At 39.3% G+C, this 19009-nt stretch overlaps 1 protein-coding gene across 1 annotated transcript; it reads left to right on the top strand.

Annotated features, from left to right (window-relative positions):
- Positions 1–84: 84 nt before the first annotated feature.
- MASTL (microtubule associated serine/threonine kinase like) lies at positions 85–17064 on the top strand. The gene is made up of 12 exons (XM_008639322.2): positions 85–163; positions 862–999; positions 2522–2661; positions 3412–3500; positions 5323–5429; positions 5777–5912; positions 6500–6672; positions 7857–9092; positions 9885–10023; positions 13307–13420; positions 13507–13608; positions 15029–17064. The coding sequence occupies exons 2-12, from the start codon at positions 865–867 to the stop codon at positions 15184–15186; spliced, it is 2529 nt and encodes an 842-aa protein (XP_008637544.2). The 5' UTR covers positions 85–163; positions 862–864; the 3' UTR covers positions 15187–17064.
- Positions 17065–19009: the final 1945 nt, after the last annotated feature.

Raw genomic sequence — 19009 nt, 5'->3', positions numbered from 1 at the left:
CTGTGCTGATGGTCCCGGCGCCGCCACAGCCGCCGGCCCGAGGCGCGTCGAGGTGCCCCGGCCCCCCTCTATCGAGGAGTTCACCATTGTGAAGCCCATCAGCCGCGGCGCCTTCGGGAAGGTGTACCTGGGCCGCAAGGCGGGCCGGCTCTATGCAGTGAAGGTGAGGGGTCGCCGGGGTCGCGGCGCTGCCGCCTCCGCTCCCGAGCAGTCCCGTGCGGGAAAGGAGCGCCCCAAGGGGACGGGGAGGTGTGGCCCCGGCAGGAGCCCCCGGGGCTCGGCGGGCCGCCCCCCCGCCGCTCGGGCACACCCGGTGCCCAGGGACGCGCTGTCAGCACGGCCGTGTCCCGCTCTCCCCTCGCTAAAGCCCTGGAGGGCTCGGTCAGGGGGCCTCTGATAATGACAGCTGCTTTTATAAGTACTCCAAAGAAGGGGAAATAACGACGAAAACCTCAAGCCGCCAGAGCGCTGCTGGCTTCTCGCTTGTAAACAGTTGCCATAACTGAGCCCCCTCAGCTGCTGCACCTTCCCGGGGGCGAAAGCACCCCATCTTGGGGGCAAGACGAAAATAAATTATAAAAAACGTTCGTATTTTAAAAAAAAACAACAAAAATCGTTTTGTGTTGTTACACCAAGGACTAAAATCTAAGCTTGTCATTAGTAGGAACTTTGCCAATTATTTGTGCGAACTTGACTTTGTGATTAAGAGGCTTATAACAAGCTGCACAGTACACAAAGAATAGGAAACGTAAAAAAAGTAATGCATAATAGGCGTTTCTCTGCAGAGCTATATGTCTGTATCTGGTTTTATCATTAACATTTTAAGTTTAAAGCATTTGTGTACTCTGTTTTGTTTTTCAGGTGATGAAAAAAGCAGACATGATCAACAAGAATATGGTTCACCAGGTGCAGGCAGAGAGGGATGCGTTGGCTCTCAGTAAAAGTCCATTCATTGTGCACTTATACTACTCACTTCAGTCAGCAAACAACGTCTATTTAGTGAGTAAAAAAATGGCTGTGGTGTTTTATGGTAGTCTTGAAAATTGAGTGTGTACTGTAGTGATATCTGAAAACATTTTTTTAATGGTATTCCTTAGTCACTTTTACATCTTTCTCAGAGTGGTTGAACAAGTAAAATATTTCTCTTCCTCTGGTATCTTTGGGCTCTTTCCACCCATGTTCCCCTCTGTTACAGGAGAAGCTTTTCTAATAGCTACTCTGTCTTAGGATGTGTAGAAGTCTTAGGGAAAACAAATCATTCTGTTCAAGCAGAATCCAAGTGACTGAAAGGTACTCCATGGCTCACTTAAAGGAAATCTATTTGACTTATTGCCTGTGGTCAAATTTTGTTTTGGTTGTTGGCCTACATGACAAGATGATAACTGAGTGGTAGAACTAAGTACTGGTCCACACAGAGCACTGTGGAGCACAGCAGGACTTGTGTATGGCTTTATATACTGCCTCCACATAAGGATTCAGACTGTCTGCCAAATGTCTGGCACAATTTGTGTGGATTGCTGTAAGCACACACAGGGGACAGCTTGATGTAATTTGGAGATAAGGTTGCTATGCACTCCTATAATGCATTTTGAGTGTAAACAAAGGCTTCTTTTTCTGGAATCTCTGAAATGATGCATGGAGTAAAGGACTTCAGGGAGACAAATTTGTAAAGGAGATGCTAGAATCATGTCTCAGTGTGTGTGCGTGTATATATATACACAGATATAACGAATAATATTGTATTTTGGAATGTAAGTACTGGTGAGATTTCCTGACCAAAACCCCGTAAATGCACTCTTGGCATCAAAGAGTGAGTTTCAGAAGCCATGCTGACTTGTATTTTATTTTGAATATGACATGGGCCATCATAATGTGTCTGCATAATGGCTTATTTGACGTGTGTATTCTTTTTACTCTCTTTTTCACGTGTTTTAAATGCACAGTAGCTCTCACTGTTTGCGTTTTTGACAATTTGTACTTATTTCATAAAGCTTAGGTCTGAATTAAATATTGTGTATAAATGATTGCAAGACAAAATACTGAGATACTATGATTTGTATAGAACAGGTGTTCTTTGGCTTCAGGCCTTGAGTTTCACAGTACTTTGCATTTCATTCCCTGTAATATAGAAATACACAATGTTAAATTAAATATATATTAATATACTGATATAAATATGTTAAAATACATAATATTTAATATAGAAATATATAATATAGCATTTTTGCTGTAGTCAGCTCTCAAATAGCTGTACTCAGCTTTTTAATTAGCTTCTAAGAGTAATCTAGGCAAATAAAATAAGCAAATGGTCTACAGAAAGAAAATGTTTCATGTCTGCTGTTACTTGAAACTTTGGTTATTTTACCCAAGTGAAAAGTATTGTGTGGGAAATGAGGTTTGCACAAAGGTACTTCTATCTGCTTCTGCTCCTTGAAATAATATTTTTCTAGGGGTGAAAGTTACTTTGTATTCTACTTGCAATTTTGAAATGTGTTTTAAATTTAAAATGCTTGAATGACAGGTGATGGAGTACCTTATTGGTGGAGATGTCAAATCTCTTCTCCATATTTATGGATATTTTGATGAAGAAATGGCTGTTAAGTATATTTCTGAAGCAGCATTGGCTCTTGACTATCTTCATAGGCATAGAATAATCCACAGGTGAATTTTTTTTTTTTTTTTCTAACAAATAAGCATTGGTAGTTTGGGGTTTTTTATTTTTCCACTCTTAACACATAATGGTCACCATTTCATTGTGGCAGCTTCCACAGGTACCTCATTTGCTAGAGCTCCTGAAAGCTCTTTTTGCACTTGTGCGCTGCAGCGATGTCGTGTAACAATGGCTAAAGTCAAATCTGTCCATGTGTGCTGAGCACACAAAAGCATGCTGCTTTCCCTTGCCGGCTCTTTCCCAGTCCAGTGGTGTATTAGCAGCTGTGATGGTTCAGGAACCCTCTGGGTACTGCACTCATGCGCCTGTAGGACAAAGGGACACTGACTACCCTAAAGCTCCCCCATAGTGAGAGTTCTTTTTGCATTCAGCAGTGCTACAGAGAACACACATGAAAACTTTTACTAGGGGTTTGCTTGTCACCTGTGGGAGCTGCAAATTAGTAAATGTTATGATGGTGGTATTTGTGAAGGTTACTTGTTGAGCCTGCTGAAACACAAAATTTGCAATTCTTGACATGCACACTGGTTTTTACAAAGCCTGAGATGTTTGTGCCATATATAATGCTAAATATATTTAATTCTTTTAGTGTGTTCCACAAACTGGAATCTTCTGCTGGCTAAGAGATGTTACTGTGAAACAGCTCTAACCAATGTTTTGTATTGAGTGTTTCTGGTCAGTTAACTTTTAGTGTTACTCAGTGCTCTTTTTGCTGACTTCAACTATATTCGTATTTTCAGAGATTTGAAGCCAGACAATATGCTCATTTCTAATCAAGGACATATAAAGTTGACAGACTTTGGGCTATCCAGAGTTACTCTGAACAGAGGTAAGAGTTGTCCCTATCCTTTCAGTTATATTAAAATGTATTTTTGGGTCACATTTCTGTGTTCTTGAATGCTTTGCATCCCTGTAGAGGGCAGCTTTCAATTGAATAAATGTACATGCTGGAGTAATACCTGATTTCTCATAGGTAGGTACTGATTAGCTATGTGCTAGGAAAGGGTCTGCTCTTTGCATTGCAGTTTGGAAGGTAAAATATTTATTCTTTGGGACAAGAGTGTATGAAATATGATCTGGAGCCCTTTCTTTGGAGGGATGTGGATTTCAAAGTTTTCTGGAGTCCGCTAGGAGATTTCAATGGGTGAATGAGTAATTCTGGATTGTTCCTGTTTCTCTGACTAATTCTGCCCTTCAGTTCATGTCTCTCAGTCCTTGTATATATTAATTTCCAATAAATTAACTGGGACATTCCAGACATTAATTTGAGGGACGGGAGAAGGTGCTAAGTCCTTAACAGAAGATTAGATCAGTGCTTTGGCATCTGAACATTCTCTTTTCAAGAAGCAGAAAATATAGCTGAATAGTCATGACTATCTGGCACAGGCTGCAGGTCTTAAGGTGAGTAGCCAATTTCTGAACTGGTTTGTACCTCCTAAGCCAGATCATCCAAACTTATGCTGCACAGCACCAGTTTACGTTTTTTGAGACAGCTGCTGGAGGGTGCATCCTTTTTATGTAGTTAAAGGAATGTAGAAATTCAGAGTTGTCTGTGGAGTTTGATTCATGGTTTTAAGAATATAAAGGAAAATCCTAAGTGTTCTGTATTTTTTTGATATACTGCTTTAACTGATGTTCTAATGGGACAGGTTATTGTGTCTAGTTGAACATTATATGGAAGCTTTAAAGCTACTTACTGCTAGTGAGCAAAAAAAGGTAACCAAGGTTGAATTTTCACCTATGAAAAAATCTTCCGTAGCTTTTTTGAGATGTCTTTTGGAGAGTGTTATGATCCAGTTTTAAGGTTCTTAGAAATGCCTCTGCCTGAATTAAGGTGCAAATGAGACCATATGCAAGTGACATAGTAAAGGTTTTATTTGATGTTAAATATGAGAGAGAAAGAAAGAAAGGAAGAAAGAAGTAGAAAATAGGTGGAGGGGACAGAAAGAGTGACAGGGACAGAATAAGGAAAATATCGCCACTCTGTGGATCCCAACAATGTCTCCAGCTGGTCTTGTGGTGGTGAAGGTTCCCCCCCAAAAGGCAGAGTCCGATGGGTATATCTGCTCACAGCAGACTCTGGGTCTGTTGCATCACGTGCAGACCTGTGGGGCAAATCCTCTCACATAAATGTCCTGTGGATGTGCCCTGTGGGGTTGGGGCTTCCACAGCTGGGCTGGTTTGTGTAATCGGAGGATGGGTGTTTATTGCCTCTCACCAGAGGTTGCACCATGCACCCAAAACCTCCTCCTCCCCCCTCGGCTGGGGGGAGTCTGTGTAAACCTGGCTTCTGTGAGCTGTGCTCTCCCCCCACCCCAAACTCAGCTGGGGACAGTTGCAGCTGGTGGCTTTGGCCTTTTGTGGATGCATACCTTTCCCTCAGCTGATATCAAATTAGAAAATGTAATGCTTTTAGCACAGTATGTTGGAAAAGAAATTGGACTTCTACAACTTCTGTATGTATAAATTTATGGATGTATAGGAAAAAACAGCTTGGGTTGAGTAAGAATGTACAGGTAAGTCTTCAACTGAGTATGTGACTAAATTTTTTCTTCCTCTTCGTGAAACTGAAGTAAATGTCTGTAACTTTGCCTTTGTTTAATATCAAAATGAAAACCTGACCTATTTGATTTTGGTTTTTTTCTCTGTAGAGATAAATATGATAGATATCCTTACTACCCCATCAATGGCAAAGCCAAAACAAGACTACTCACGTACTCCAGGACAATTGTTGTCTCTTATCAGTTCTCTGGGCTTTGTAAGTAATTTTCACTGTCTTTGAAGTACTTCATCCTTTTAGTTTATTTACTATCTTAAATTCAATATGGATTTCAATTAATTCAATAATTAATTTAATTAAATTAAATTCAATAATTCTTGCATCTCTTTTGGCAGCTGCTGAAATGACTTACGATATGTTTAGAGTACTTTGAAGTTCTGAAGTGATTACCTTGGACTGTATTTTGAATTGCTGACTTGTAAATGGGCATGGCCAAGCTCCAATGCAAATATAATAAAGAATGGGTGAAGTTACACTCTCACTCCTAGATTGAGAATTTGTTCAGACTTCATTAACTTTTAACTGTGCTTCTTTCTGCTTGTTAGTATACTCCTCCTGTTGGAATGAAAGTGCCAGGGCACAATTCAAGTCAATCATCTGACAGTCTGCATGGAGTGGTTTCTCCTGTACCTATGGCCCAAAAGCAAAATACCCCTCTTTCAACTAAATTGTTCAAAACACGTGAGTATACCAGGCCTTGTGCTGAGGAATACTCTGGCTGTAAGGTTGTGGTCTTTTAATTTTATGTGAGTAGTTTGGACCCACTTCATAAAAAGTGTGATTTCGTTGGTGTCTTGCTGTCCACCATTCCTCCAGTGCCTTACATCTGACATGTGTTCACTGACTCTACTTATGTCATCTTCTGAAGTGGTTTTGTTTGGTTGGATTTTTTCAAATTATGACCCCTGAATTCAAAATTATCGTTTAACATTTTGCAGGAATAGTGTCAGTTCTTGGCATATTTTCACTGAAAATTGTTTAATGTAGTATGGTTTCATTTAAATTGTCTTATCTTGCTGCTTTCTCATTTCTAACCTGAAATGAGAAAGAAGGCAGCTATGCTGCTAATGTTTGTACTGCTTCTACATTCTTGGCAAGTCCCTAATTCCAAAAATGCGTGAATTGACTGCAGGAAAGATGACAAGAGAAATTGTTGTCACACATAGCGTTCCATAGCTTCCTTTGATGTGAAAGCTTAACATAGTGTGAAGTCAGTCAGTATTTGTTGTCTGTTTGTATCAACATTTGAATTTTTTTTTTCTCTTAAGATCTGGATAATCCTCAATTGACACCTGTGATGCCAGTGAGAAGTTTAACTCCTACTCTGCTTCAGTCAAGAAAAAGGTTTGGTACCTCCAGTGCCAGTAGTCAGTCTCACACATACCTGTCCAGTGTGGAATCAGAAAACTGCAGCAGCCCTAAGTGGGAGAAAGACGTAGAGGTCAGGACTGTTTCATCTTCCCACTCTCAATTAAAATTAGTTTGTACTTGTGTATGCAGTGTTGCAAACGTCTTCTACTTACTTGCCTCAGTTATTTCAAGTGTTGAGAAACTTTCCTAGAGTAGAAGAAACAGGGGTTATGATTCCTGTTGAGGAGGGTTTTGGATCAAACTGATATAACCTTTTTCTTCTAACAAATATTAGTCCTCTGCAATATAACAGGAAAAGCAAATGCTATTGAGCCTGCAACAAAGGAGTGAAAGAGAAGGCTTCACTGACCATCACTGGTTTAGCCCTATCCTGCACAAGGTGGGCATTGCTGGGAGCAGTGGCTATTTGGAAGCTGATCTTATCCCTATAGCTTTATTTGCTCAGCATTGCAGACAAAAGAATTTCTTCAAAACACAGAACTTGGGAAAATAATAAAATACAGTTCAAACTTCTACTAGCTCTTAAACCTGAAAGAGTTTAATGATTTTATTACTGAAGGGTTTTGTATCAACTAATCTAACACCAATAATTACAGCTGATAATATTTTATCCTAAAATATTTTATCCTATTTTAAACTGTTATTGAAATTCTGCACAAACACAGACCTAAAAGAAAATGCTGCTGTGCTATGTAGTTCCTTGCCATGATTCCTATTTAGAGCATACAAACCAACTTATATTTAAAACAATTTATTATTCTGTATCTATCTGTTTCTTAGGCCTTGGTTTTGGTATTGTACTATCAAAACATTAGTAATATCAGATTTTCCTTTTGTCATCTCTGACGTGTAATATACCACAGGGTAGTATGATGGGATTCTTTCCTTTGGACTTTCTTGGAAATGGAAAACTTCGTAGCTTAACTTCTTAATGTAAAATCACTAATAAAGCTTCAATTGCTCTATTGTTTCATCCTTAGGCATTTAAAAATACAGTATTTTCTGTTGTATTCTAGCAAGCTTATTTTATGTTCTTAAAAGAAGCCCAATTATCAAGTTACCCTTATTTGGTTTTGACTTTCGTATTTTGAACTATGGTTTTTCACTGGTAGTAGTTAGAAAGAATGAGTAATGCTTGCAAATCTGCGTTTCATTATGGAGGTTGTAATAAAGTATTTCACACGTATTAAACATTGATATAGTGCTGTAATTGTATTTTTCTTGATACTCAAAACTTAATGTGCTCCTTTGCAGCAAAGTGAAGATCAACCTTGTTCTACAACATGCAAAACCAGTAACAGTGGGTCAGCTCTCCTTTCAAATGTTATGTTGCCAAATAGCAAAGGTATTGAAGTTTTAAAGAAAAAAGAACTTGAGTCTGCCATTTCTCCCATTTGCAGCAATGATTCTGGCAGTAGGCAGAAGCTGGGAAGTGAACATTTGAATATAGCAGATACTCCCGTGAGCACTCTGGGTGTGAAAGGCATAGTGAGAAAGTGTATTTCTGAAAATAAGATTTGGAAAGAAAAAGTCTTTGTAAATAAAAGAGACATGACTAATGAAACAGCAGAGACTTCCAGTCTACAACAGTCCCCTTCAAGGCAGAATGAGCCTGTCAAAGAGGAAGAAATGTTTGAAAAGCCAGGTGTAAAAAGAAGCTTTGAATCAGTTGACACTAGTCCTTGTCAGGAACTTAACTATGTTAAAAAAAGCAATGCAGAATATAAACGTGGCTGTCAGATCTCTGAATTTCCAGCAAACAAAGGGACAGGTTTGACAACCGAAATTCAGTCCTTAATGCTTTGTAATGATGGATGCCTGTGTGACACCTGCAAAAGCAAGGAAGAAGTTAAGAGTTTTATTAATAACCAGGAAACAGTAGAAAGATTGCTTACTCCAACTGTAGCCAAAAATCTTCTGTGTGATCTGGATGCAGACTGTGGAAAGGATGATGAAAAGGAGTACATGAACTCAAGTTTTTTAGGCACTGACGATGAAAAACCTTTGGGAGTCTTCAGTGCAGATTCTGACTTACTTCCTGAAGTGTCTGTTACAGAAAGCCATATAGAAAAGCAGCTTTTAGATTTGGACAAAAGTGTTAAAGACCTCTCCTTTGAGGAACCAAAACCTGAAGCTGTGCTAATAACATCATCAGAGTCCCGAGATGCCTCACAGATCGGAGAGGGGGCACATACAGTCCAGGACTGCAAGCCATTACATCAGATAAAGGATAATAACCAGAAACACGTGGAAGAAACTTACCTTGACACAGTATCTTCTCCTTCAGAAAAGATGATGGAAGCACTGAGTCTCTTAAAAAAAAATGCTGTTGTTTTTCGGAGTTATAATAGTCCAATCAATATATCTAATGTATCTGATCCATGTAGCATGGCTTCCTTAGATATAATGGATCTTTCACCTGCTTGCAGTGGCTCTTACCCAACAGCTATCACTCCATTACAGAAAGGAAGACCATATCAGGTCTATCAGGTAGGTAAGGAGACAGGTAGAAACTTTGTGCATGCATTGGACATTAGGGACCTGAAATTATTTCAGTTGTAAATTTAGGGAAAACTTGAGTAGTTTGAGGTAGTCTCAAAATTACCTTTGCAGACAGGGTTCATTTACTGCACTTGTGTGGCCAAAATGATAATTTCTGTAAGAGTTTAGCAGTAGCTTTGTGTTCACTGTTTGCCTTTGGCTCAACAGGCATTGACTGTCCATCCCTGAGACATCTTTGTAGTTACAGTGAACAAAGCCTGTGCTGTTTTGTCTCATTCTGCTTCTAGTGCAGTGTAGTGTTTACTGTGAGCATTATAGGTCGTGTAATGTAATGGGAAGTCTTTGACTATTTTTTATCATTTTTCATCCAGCACCCTTCCCAGGACAGTCTGTAAATGCTGTTCAGCTGCTCCTAACTGCCACTGTACCTGCTACTTTCTCTTTTTTTATGCTGGTAAAAGTGATGGTGTAATGTATACTGTCAGATGCCAGTTAAAAGCCTATTACAAAGATTGATGTAAACAGTGATAGCTGCTGTGGATGTGACACTGGAGGAAGAACTTAGGGAAAAGTTTCTCTAACAGTAGGCATCTTTATGCTTCAAGACTGTTGAGATAAAGCAATGGAAGCACATTTCACACATACTTTGCAGGGAATGTTTTGTAACTTGTTCTTGACTTGAACTTAAGTATCAATTATTACATCCATGACTAAACCTGGAGATGGGAGTTTCTGAGCTGGTTTTGTTTGACATCTGAAATCTTTGTCCCATCTTTTAAGACCCCTCTTCGGGGGGATGCTGGCACACCATACAGGACTCCAAAGAGTGTTAGAAGAGGAGCTGCCCCTGTAGAAGGTGAACGCATCCTGGGGACCCCAGACTACCTGGCTCCTGAGCTGCTTTTGACACAGCCTCATGGTAAGACAAACCAGCCATTTGTAAGTACTTGAAAGGTGACATCTTTACATTTCTAAATGTCACTAGAACTGTAAACCCTTCAAACAGTAAGATTGGGAATTCTTCAAAAATAGCTAGTGCGAAGCTTTTGCCATCATGAATGGCTGTGTTTGCTTCAGCTGCTCCTTCCATTCATTTACTGCTTTCTTGTAACTAGAGGTCTTGGTAGTCCATCAGTTTTGCTTGCTGCCAGTCAGCATTGGAAGCTGCTTTGGCAGCCTGAGACCTGTATGTGGCTTAGGAGTAACAACTTGGTCATCCTGAGTGTCCTTAAAGATTCTTTGGGATGGGAAAGGAGGAACTTAGTGAAATTTTGGAGTGACAGGATTATGCCTCCAGTTATTTTTAGAATGTCTTCTGTGTTTATTGATATTAAAGTGTTATGTGAAGCTAGACAATTTAATGAAGTTGCCTTAAAATCAGTTGAGTTGAGTGACCTCATGAAACACTTCAGACATCTGACAGGATCTTCTATATAAGGGTGCAGCAGTAGCCCTCAAATCTTTGGAGATCGGTTTGTTTGTTTGTTTTCAAAATACTGTACTAAAATAGCACAACTTTGAAGGGCATAAATTTCTTTGTCTCAAATTCTGAGATCCACTGAGATTAACAAAAAGTCTGAAATGGTTTTCTGCTAACTTGCAAGAAGCATTAACAAAAATTAAATGCAGCGTATCTATCTCCTATACAGTTGTTGAGGTATAATTGCATTTTATTTCCCTGTCAAAAGTATGCTACTATTTTGTAGAGCTACAAGTCTTGGGAAAATTATATGAGAGAGAGACCTTAATTGAGAGGTATCCTGTGGAACAATAAAATTCTGCTAATATAAATTAACTGAAACTCCATGAAGAGATTTAGCAATTTAAAATTTCAGAGTGTAAAAACTCTGAAAATACTAAACATATGTAGTTGTTGTTTTGCACTTCCATTTAGGATTCCTGGTTATCTGGCAGATGTTGAAATTGGATAATATTTTGGAAATGTAGTCAGTGCTACTTAGACAATGTGAAACTTGGTCACAATGTGATTTCTCTGTGGTTACTGGGTTTTCGGGACTTCAGTGAAAACTTGCAGAGTCTGGGGTTTATGTCAGGAAATTACAAATCTCCCATTACTTTCAGCAAAGCCAAAGGGTTTTTGGAACTCCAAATTTTCCCTCACTAAATATTTCACATGCCGAGATGCTTGTAAATGTACTTTTAATCCTAAATTAATTGTGTTACAAAACTATTTTATTTTTGTTTCTGACTTAGATTTAACATTACCATCTTTCTTTATTGTGGAATACCACCTTAGAAAAATATCTTCATTCCTATGCCTTCATATCGTACTTGATATTCAATGTTCGTATTTGTTATGGGTTTTTTGGCAATAATTGTAATATTTTTACTTCATTGTCTTTTCATATGCAGGGAGTCTCATCTCTGGTGAGTTTTCTATATTCTGTGCAGAACTGAAGTGTTCAGTGTAACTGAACAGTCAAAGTATAACTGGATTACAATTTCTGAGAACATTGTTTGGGTGAACAGTGTTTCTATATAGAAAGACATGTCCAGTATTCCTCCACATAAAAATGTGTGATGTTCACAAGAGTCAGGAAACATCAGTATTAGTGTGACTAAGCTATCAGGAATCACACATGTAAGCAGGTACTTCAGAAAGAAAGTCAGCATTCTGAAATTGTGTAACAGGAGGTAAAGCCAGAGACTCTTTTTCTCATTGCTGCCTTTCACTTTATTGCAGTCAGTCTGATTTACTTTGTTTCTGGGCGAGGAAGGCTCAGGTGCTCAAGGCTTGGTGTTATTGCTTCTTTCAAATCGCAGAATCACAGAGTATCCCAAGTTGGAAGGGACCCACAAGGATCAAGTCCAACTCCTGCCCTGTACAGGGCAGCCCCAAAAGTCACACCTGTGCCTGAGAGCATTATCCAAATGCTTCTTGAACCCTTGTCAGGCTTGGTGCTGTGACCACTTCCCTGGGGAGCTGTTCCAGTGCCCAACCACTGTCTGGGTGAAAAAGCTTTTCCTAATATCCCACCTAAACATCCCCTGGCACAGCTTCATGCTGTCCTTGGGTCCTGTTTAGCAGGGATATGGTAGGAGTTAATCTAATTTTAGTTAGACTTTGTGTGGGAAAAATTGCTGCTGAAACCTGGTTATTACATTGTTCAGAGTTGTGATCTTATTAGACTTTGACTGGAGCTGGGAGTATTTTACTGAACATTCAAGTACTCTAACAACAGTGGATGTGAACTCAATGCTTTGATGTGCTTAGCTTGGTGGGGCACTCTTACTGCTGCTAAAAGTTGCTAAAAGTGTATTTATTAGATTACTGGTAAAACACTTTGGTTTTCAGCATTTCTAAACATTACTAAACAGTAGTCTTTGTGAAATGGCTCAAAACATTCATTTTCTTGGAGGTGTCTTAGGTTTTTTTATATGCCAGAAAAGCCAAGAACAATTAGATTTAGTTCAATTTTTTTTTTTTTAAACAGCAATTGTGGCATCTATTCTTTTTACAGTGGAGTGGGCATGGCTTGAAGATGCAGAAGGCTTAGAATGCATGCAGCGGTGTCTGGGATTGCTTTGGCTGCTTGTTTTGATGTAGATAATTAAGAGATTGGCAAAAGGAACAAACCCCTGGAAAGTGGAAAACCAGAACCATGTAATTACAGAGCAGAGATAGCTAGTAACTACACATTGCCCCAGTCAATTCAGTGTAATGGAAGGTAATGCCAGCTTCATGTGTGCTGGCTCGTTTCTGCAAGCTGTCTTCATGATGTTCACAATAATTTAGACAAATGAAAATTAGATTCAATAGTTTGAAGTTTGGGAGACTTTTTAAAGAACCGAGAGAAAGGCACAGGCGGCAACATGGAGTGTTCATCCAGACTCTAGAGCAGTCACGAGGCATCTGTTTCTTATCACAAAACAATCTCTTGAAGAGATTCTTGAACGATCTCTGATTTCTCTGTGATGGGAGTTGATAATTAGACTGTTACTAAGAGCCCTTTGGTTTTATCAGTAAAACCCAGTGTTATCTATATTGAATTAAGGAGCAGAGTGGCTTTAAAAAGCCTTTTAATATTTCTAATCTGCATGAATATTAAATACAACTTGTTTTGTCTCTTCATAATTTTCAAGAAACTTGCAGAATTTAAACAGTCCTCAGTTTCTGCTAGTCTTCAAGTCTTTGCAAGTATCATTTGTGTGAGTGTAATGATGTGGATTTATTTTACCAGGTTCTGCTGTGGACTGGTGGGCCCTTGGAGTTTGTCTGTTTGAGTTTCTAACTGGAATTCCACCTTTTAATGATGAAACCCCAACACAGGTCTTCCAAAATATTTTGAAAAGAGGTAATCTGTTTCATTAATCATGGTAACTATGCATTTCCAACATTTTATGGTTTGAGTTAGCAATTCATTTGTATCTTTGTCTGTAGATATTCCCTGGCCTGAGGGTGAAGAAAAGCTGTCTGATAATGCCCAAAATGCAATAGATATTCTTCTAACAATTGACACTACTAAGAGAGCTGGACTGAAGGGTTAGTATTAAAATTGTTCTTTGAAACTAATTGCAAATTTCAAAGTGGTGATCTCCTCCTGAAACTTTAATAAACTTCAGTGCCTAACTAGGTTCCATGTATAGTACCACAGAACTTAACAAGTTGTGGTATTTTCTGTATTTCTTGGGGGACTTTTCCTATTTGAACAAGGTAATTCTGGGGGTGGGTTGTTTTGTTGATTTTTTGGGGGTTTTTTTTAGATTGAACTTCTGTTTTGCTTTACTGCTGTTCTGCTATGCATTTTTAGTGTTTGACATCTGATGTACCAAAGTTTTCTCTTATCTAATTGGTATTTAGAATTTTTAACCTAAATGACATTGGGAACTTTGATTAAAAGATGATAGTTTGGGAGAGAAGCCTCCTACAACAAACAGTTAATTCAGAGAGAGTGTTTTTTTCTTAGGAATCAGTCTGTCTTTGCTGAATGCATAGAAGAATACGAAGTTGGACAATACTTACTATACAAAGTTTGCTTTTTTTTTCCCTTGTAGAAGGGCTTAAACATTTGCTATTGTTAACAGTGGCTATGTTTTATTTTTAAAAAGTTGATAACATGAAAGAAATTTAGAGGGAGATATTTTGGAAATAGAGAAAGAAGTCACTACAGAAGGAAATTACTATGGAAATGCTTACACATAAAGAGACTAAATACTAGAAGCTGAAATCAAACCAAATCAAATTAGTGAAGGCACAGGATTATGAATTAAGATTATGTCAACAGAAAATCCTGTGGCGTTAGTATTTCCCAAAAAGCAATTTGAAAATGTTTTAGTTAAACACAAGTTATTGTCTTTATTTCTGGATTTTAGAGTGAAATCTAATTGCCTGTCAAGGACAGAAATTTAAAATAGATGACACAATTGTTTCTTCCACTCTGACCTTCTTCGACAGTCATTCTTTGTCAAGACTTAAACTATATCTGGCCTCTTTGTCCAATTTATAGTCCACTGAAGGGAAGCTGGATGAGTAGTTTTTAGGACAACCATTCAGTTTTTCTCATATCTAAGTTTCCATCACTGTCATCTTCTCTCCCCTCTCCAAGATGTGTGCTCTCCCTTTTATTGCTACAGCATGAAGCCTTTTGCACTGGGAAATCCCAGTTATGTTGTGCTGCTGTGCTTCTCTAAGTTCAATCTTTCTGGGTAAAGCAGCTTTAAAGCCACCTTTGGCTCTGTGCACTGTGTGGAACAGGTTCCCTGGATGGGGCTGGCAGTTACTTGTCATGCCAACAGTTTGATCCTACTAAAGTTGGGGATAATCAAAGCCCAGTTGCAATTTACACTTCTATGAACTTCTAAAAAGGAATATAGAGCAAATCTACTGACAGTTATAGATGAGGAGTCACTATGGGGCTTGGACATAAATAAGTTTATAATGCTTATGTGAACTTCTGTTTCAGAGCTGAAGCATCACCCCCTCTTTCACGGGGTGGACTGGGATAATCTCCAGAATCAAACTATGCCATTTATACCTCAACCGGATGATGAGACTGACACCTCTTACTTTGATGCTAGAAACAATGCTCAGCACCTGACTGTGTCTGGATTTAGCTTATAGCATCAAGATAAGTGAACATTTTCTGTGGTTTTGCACACTTACAGGTTGTCTTGTAACCCTAGTTTGGTCTTAGCTAAGTTTCCTGGCCAAATTTAGTGTGTTTCAAGTTACCAGTCTATTTTTATTATAGCTTCCTTTATTCTAAAGTGAAACTACTGTATGAAACTGGTATCAAGTGCCTTCATCCTACTTTTTATCTCACTGCACCTTACTAAGAGGCCAGAGCATTGTGTTTCTTGGAGCTAATAACTTTTGGCAATAATGGGGCTTTTTAATAGCAATCAATTATTCCAGTTAGGAAGTGTGGCATTATTTCCCAGCTAAACGTAATATGGAAAGGATATAAATGAATTCTAATTGTATCTAATTAATAACTTACCTATTGGTAAGTTCAGTGTGGTGACAGGCTGGGTTGGGAGCAGTCCTTTCTGATCAGTGTGAATATATAGCCACTGTGCAAAACTAGTCATTTCTATTCAAGATGGAAAATTGAAATCTTAATGCAGCATTGAAATGTCTTGTCTTCTGTTTATCTTATTCCCCGGAAGGGACAAGAAGATACAAAAGTATTCCAAGTTAACACAGCTAGAAGTGGTACATGAGACTGGCAGTAGTTCCTCTGGTTATTATCCTTCCCTGGAGAAATGGGGCAGGGAATGGATACTTGGGGCAAGTCTGTTAAACAACTGCTCTGCTCAAATTGTTGCATTGTAGCCACCTGGGCTGTAGGAAACTGGACTGAACATACATTTTAGTAGTAACTGGTTTTATATAGAAAATGCCCAGTGTGTATGTGCTAACTTGTGTCAGATGACAAGTGACAGGTGATTTTTCTGTTTTCTGACAAGTAGTATTCATACTGAAGCTGCTAAATATTGAAGACCATAATGTATTGCAGACTAACAGACTGTTCTGTAAACTCACAGCCAGAGACTGGGTTTTGACTAGAACATAAGATAGAAGTGTATATTCTGTATTATAAACCTGAATTAGGGGGAAGTATATTTAAATTTATCTTTAAATGCAATACAAAACTTCTGTCTGCTAGGTTCTAGAAGTTTATTTGTACATAATCCTGTTTAAATAATCTTCAGTATTTTTCTTGCATAGATACCTCTAACTTAAAGAAGATTTTAATTTTTCAGGTTTATACATGTTAGATAAAGATCATTTGTGCTAGCTGTTGTTGCCAGCCAAGGGCCATGTGCCAGAAGCCAAGCATTTTGGCACTGATTTTTGCCAAGTGGCTTTTGGTTTCGTGAACTGACCCTTTTTGTAGTGCTAGTGAGTTGTCCCTTCATTACCCTGCTTCCTGGAAGACAGGATTTATTGATGGAATTCTGAGCAAACATTGTCTGTTAGGCTTCCTGCTGTCCCCTCAGGTTGTTGGGAAAGGAATGGGGGAATGGTGAAGAAAAAGGAAGTTTCCTAGAAAGATCTAAAGAGAGCTGATTCTTAATAGCTCAGAACGACCAATCCCAGCTCTTGTGTGATAGCTCAAATTTGTGAAACAGAATCTTGGCAAGTTGCAAAACATACAGTGAATCTCACTCCTTGTGCTAAGGACTGCAGTTTCAGAAAACTTCTAAATTGTTCAGTCTCACTGAAATTGTTACATGATGGAAAAGGTGCAAACAAATTAATGCGCTACTGAAGCAGTATTCATAGACAACATTCTCTGAAAGTGATAAGAAGTTCTTTAGTGGTTTTCCTGTGTACAGTTAGAATGTATAAACCGGGGCAGGAGGGTACCTTAATCACTGGTATTTTATGCAATTTATTCTTCCATTTCTAGTAGTGTGGTTTAAGAAAGCAAGTCTTAGAAGAATTATCTATGATTACATGTTGAAGAAATAATATAAACTGAACACCACAACAGCTCTTTGTCTTCAGTGCTTTACAAATGGTTACACCTGTTGCCATTTGGCAGTATTACACATTCCCATCAAGGTGGAAGAAACTTTTTGCACTGATAAAATCTTTTCTAACCTCTTGAAATAGTTCTTAATCATCTACAAGGGTCAAGTAAGCTTCTATAAAAACTTTATTCTAAGATTGTGAGGTATCTGCCAGTTGATTAATGCAGTACAAAAACATAGACTATGTAGAACAGTAAATAAGCCAATTGACAAATATGAATGTTTATTGTAAAGTTATCACTACACTGCTGTCCAAAATTTAAATTTTTCCCAATTAGCCCTGAAGATATTGCAATACCCTGTTCTCTTCATTATCTTGTATTTATCCTGGTTATAGCAAACATGGAGTTGAATGTCAGATGTTGATTGTTGAGATTTGTGATGTGGTGTTGCGGTTCTATTAGATGGTAACATGCCATGACCTTCCCAAAAGTGCCTCCAAGGAAGCCTCTTGGTGCAGCCAGCACACTTGCACGCACACACAACAGACAGCCAGCTAAAACAGTCTGACGATGAATGAGCAGGAAGAGTTTTCGCATAGGGTTCTACAGGAGAGATTTAATGCATCCGCACTCGTGCAAGGTTTCAGAGAAGTCCTGGGGCAGAGCAATGGGGGTCCAGGGTAAGGGAACTAATCGAGAAACTCTGAGGGTGTATCAGGTAACAAGGGTTGTGGTGGCCAATGGAGCCAACCAGGGGAGCAGAACTGGGGTACATTAACAGAACAGAACAGAGCATTCTGGGGGGAAGCTTTTGAGCCACCATAAGCTGGAAAGGAACCTAGGACTTATCTCACTGTAGGACTCCTTTTGTTCCTTGTCTAGCAGACCCACCGGCCTTCACTACACCCCTTCTATATTAATTGAAAGGGCTTTTCCTAGGGATCTCAACAGCAAAAGTTTTAAGCAACTGAACACACACAAACAACTAAAATTATTAAAACAATCCATATCACAACTTTCAACAGGGCAGCTAAGCACCTCGTGAGTCCCCAGTCTCCCAGCAAGCCCTCAAACCACTGAGGTGGTTTTTCTTTCTTCAAGTCTATGATTAAGTATTTCATCTTTTGGATGCTGGCATGGATGCTTTCGCTGTATGTTCTCTTTGGGCTTCACTACCAACCAAGCATCCATGGCCAATGTTGCCAAGAGCATCCAGAAGAAAGTGGTGAGGCAGGTGCTAGGCATCATGGTGTTGGGTGCGGGTAGGGGCTCGGGTAGCTGCTTCTGTAGGGGTTTTCAAACAAGATTGTTAAAAAAAAATTTGCAAAGTTTCAGGAGGGGGGCCTTCCTTTCTCTCCCTCTTTGCATTTCCCTTTCTTTATTAATTAAAAGCCTGGGAAAAAGGGGGTGGTAGTAAGGTGACAGGGGTATGGGGTTACGTGGCTGAGGAAGGGGTAACAAGGAGTAAATAAAAGGGGAATGCAATGCAACAGAAAGCATCCCAATAGGGGTATTGGGGAGCGTGGGTGCGGGAAGGGCAAAGCAGAGGGGTGGAGGTAGGGAGTATTAGCTGGTGGGAAAGCAACAGGAGGATGAAGGGGGTAGGGATTACAATAATGAAGGCAATTTGGGAAAGACTTAAGGAGGCACCATAATAGTCGACACCTGGTTGATGTCGTGGTTAAAGTTCTGGTGACGGGATGGCAGGTTGGTGTCTGTAATGGAGATTTGCACTGTCTCCGGGCTGCATTTCTTTGGTCTTTAGGTTGTTGTTGGTTTCTGGTGGGGTTGTGTCCATGGGGGTAGTGTTTGCTGGGCCGGTGTAAGGCTTGATGTTCTTTCCTGGAAGCTACCTTGGGCTTGCAGGGATGCCCAGGGTGGCAAACACCAGGAGGAAGTGTCAGATGGTATCTATGGCCTTCTCTCTTGTGTGGAGTGAGGGAAACACTGCTCCCGAAAAGG

This window comes from Corvus brachyrhynchos, unplaced genomic scaffold (assembly GCF_000691975.1).
Source record: "Corvus brachyrhynchos isolate BGI_N302 unplaced genomic scaffold, ASM69197v1 scaffold167, whole genome shotgun sequence".
Taxonomy (NCBI): domain Eukaryota; kingdom Metazoa; phylum Chordata; class Aves; order Passeriformes; family Corvidae; genus Corvus; species Corvus brachyrhynchos.
Note: the sequence above shows the minus strand (reverse complement) of the source record. Positions and strands in the feature narration are given on the sequence as shown.

Bases quoted from the DNA above. Each gene is read 5' to 3' on its own strand.
- MASTL (XM_008639322.2), top strand. From the start codon at position 865: ATGAAAAAAGCAGACATGATCAACAAGAATATGGTTCACCAGGTGCAG. The intron at 9,093-9,884 runs GTAGGTAAGGAG...CCATCTTTTAAG, and splicing joins GACCATATCAGGTCTATCAG to ACCCCTCTTCGGGGGGATGC. The intron at 13,421-13,506 runs GTAATCTGTTTC...CTTTGTCTGTAG, and splicing joins CCAAAATATTTTGAAAAGAG to ATATTCCCTGGCCTGAGGGT.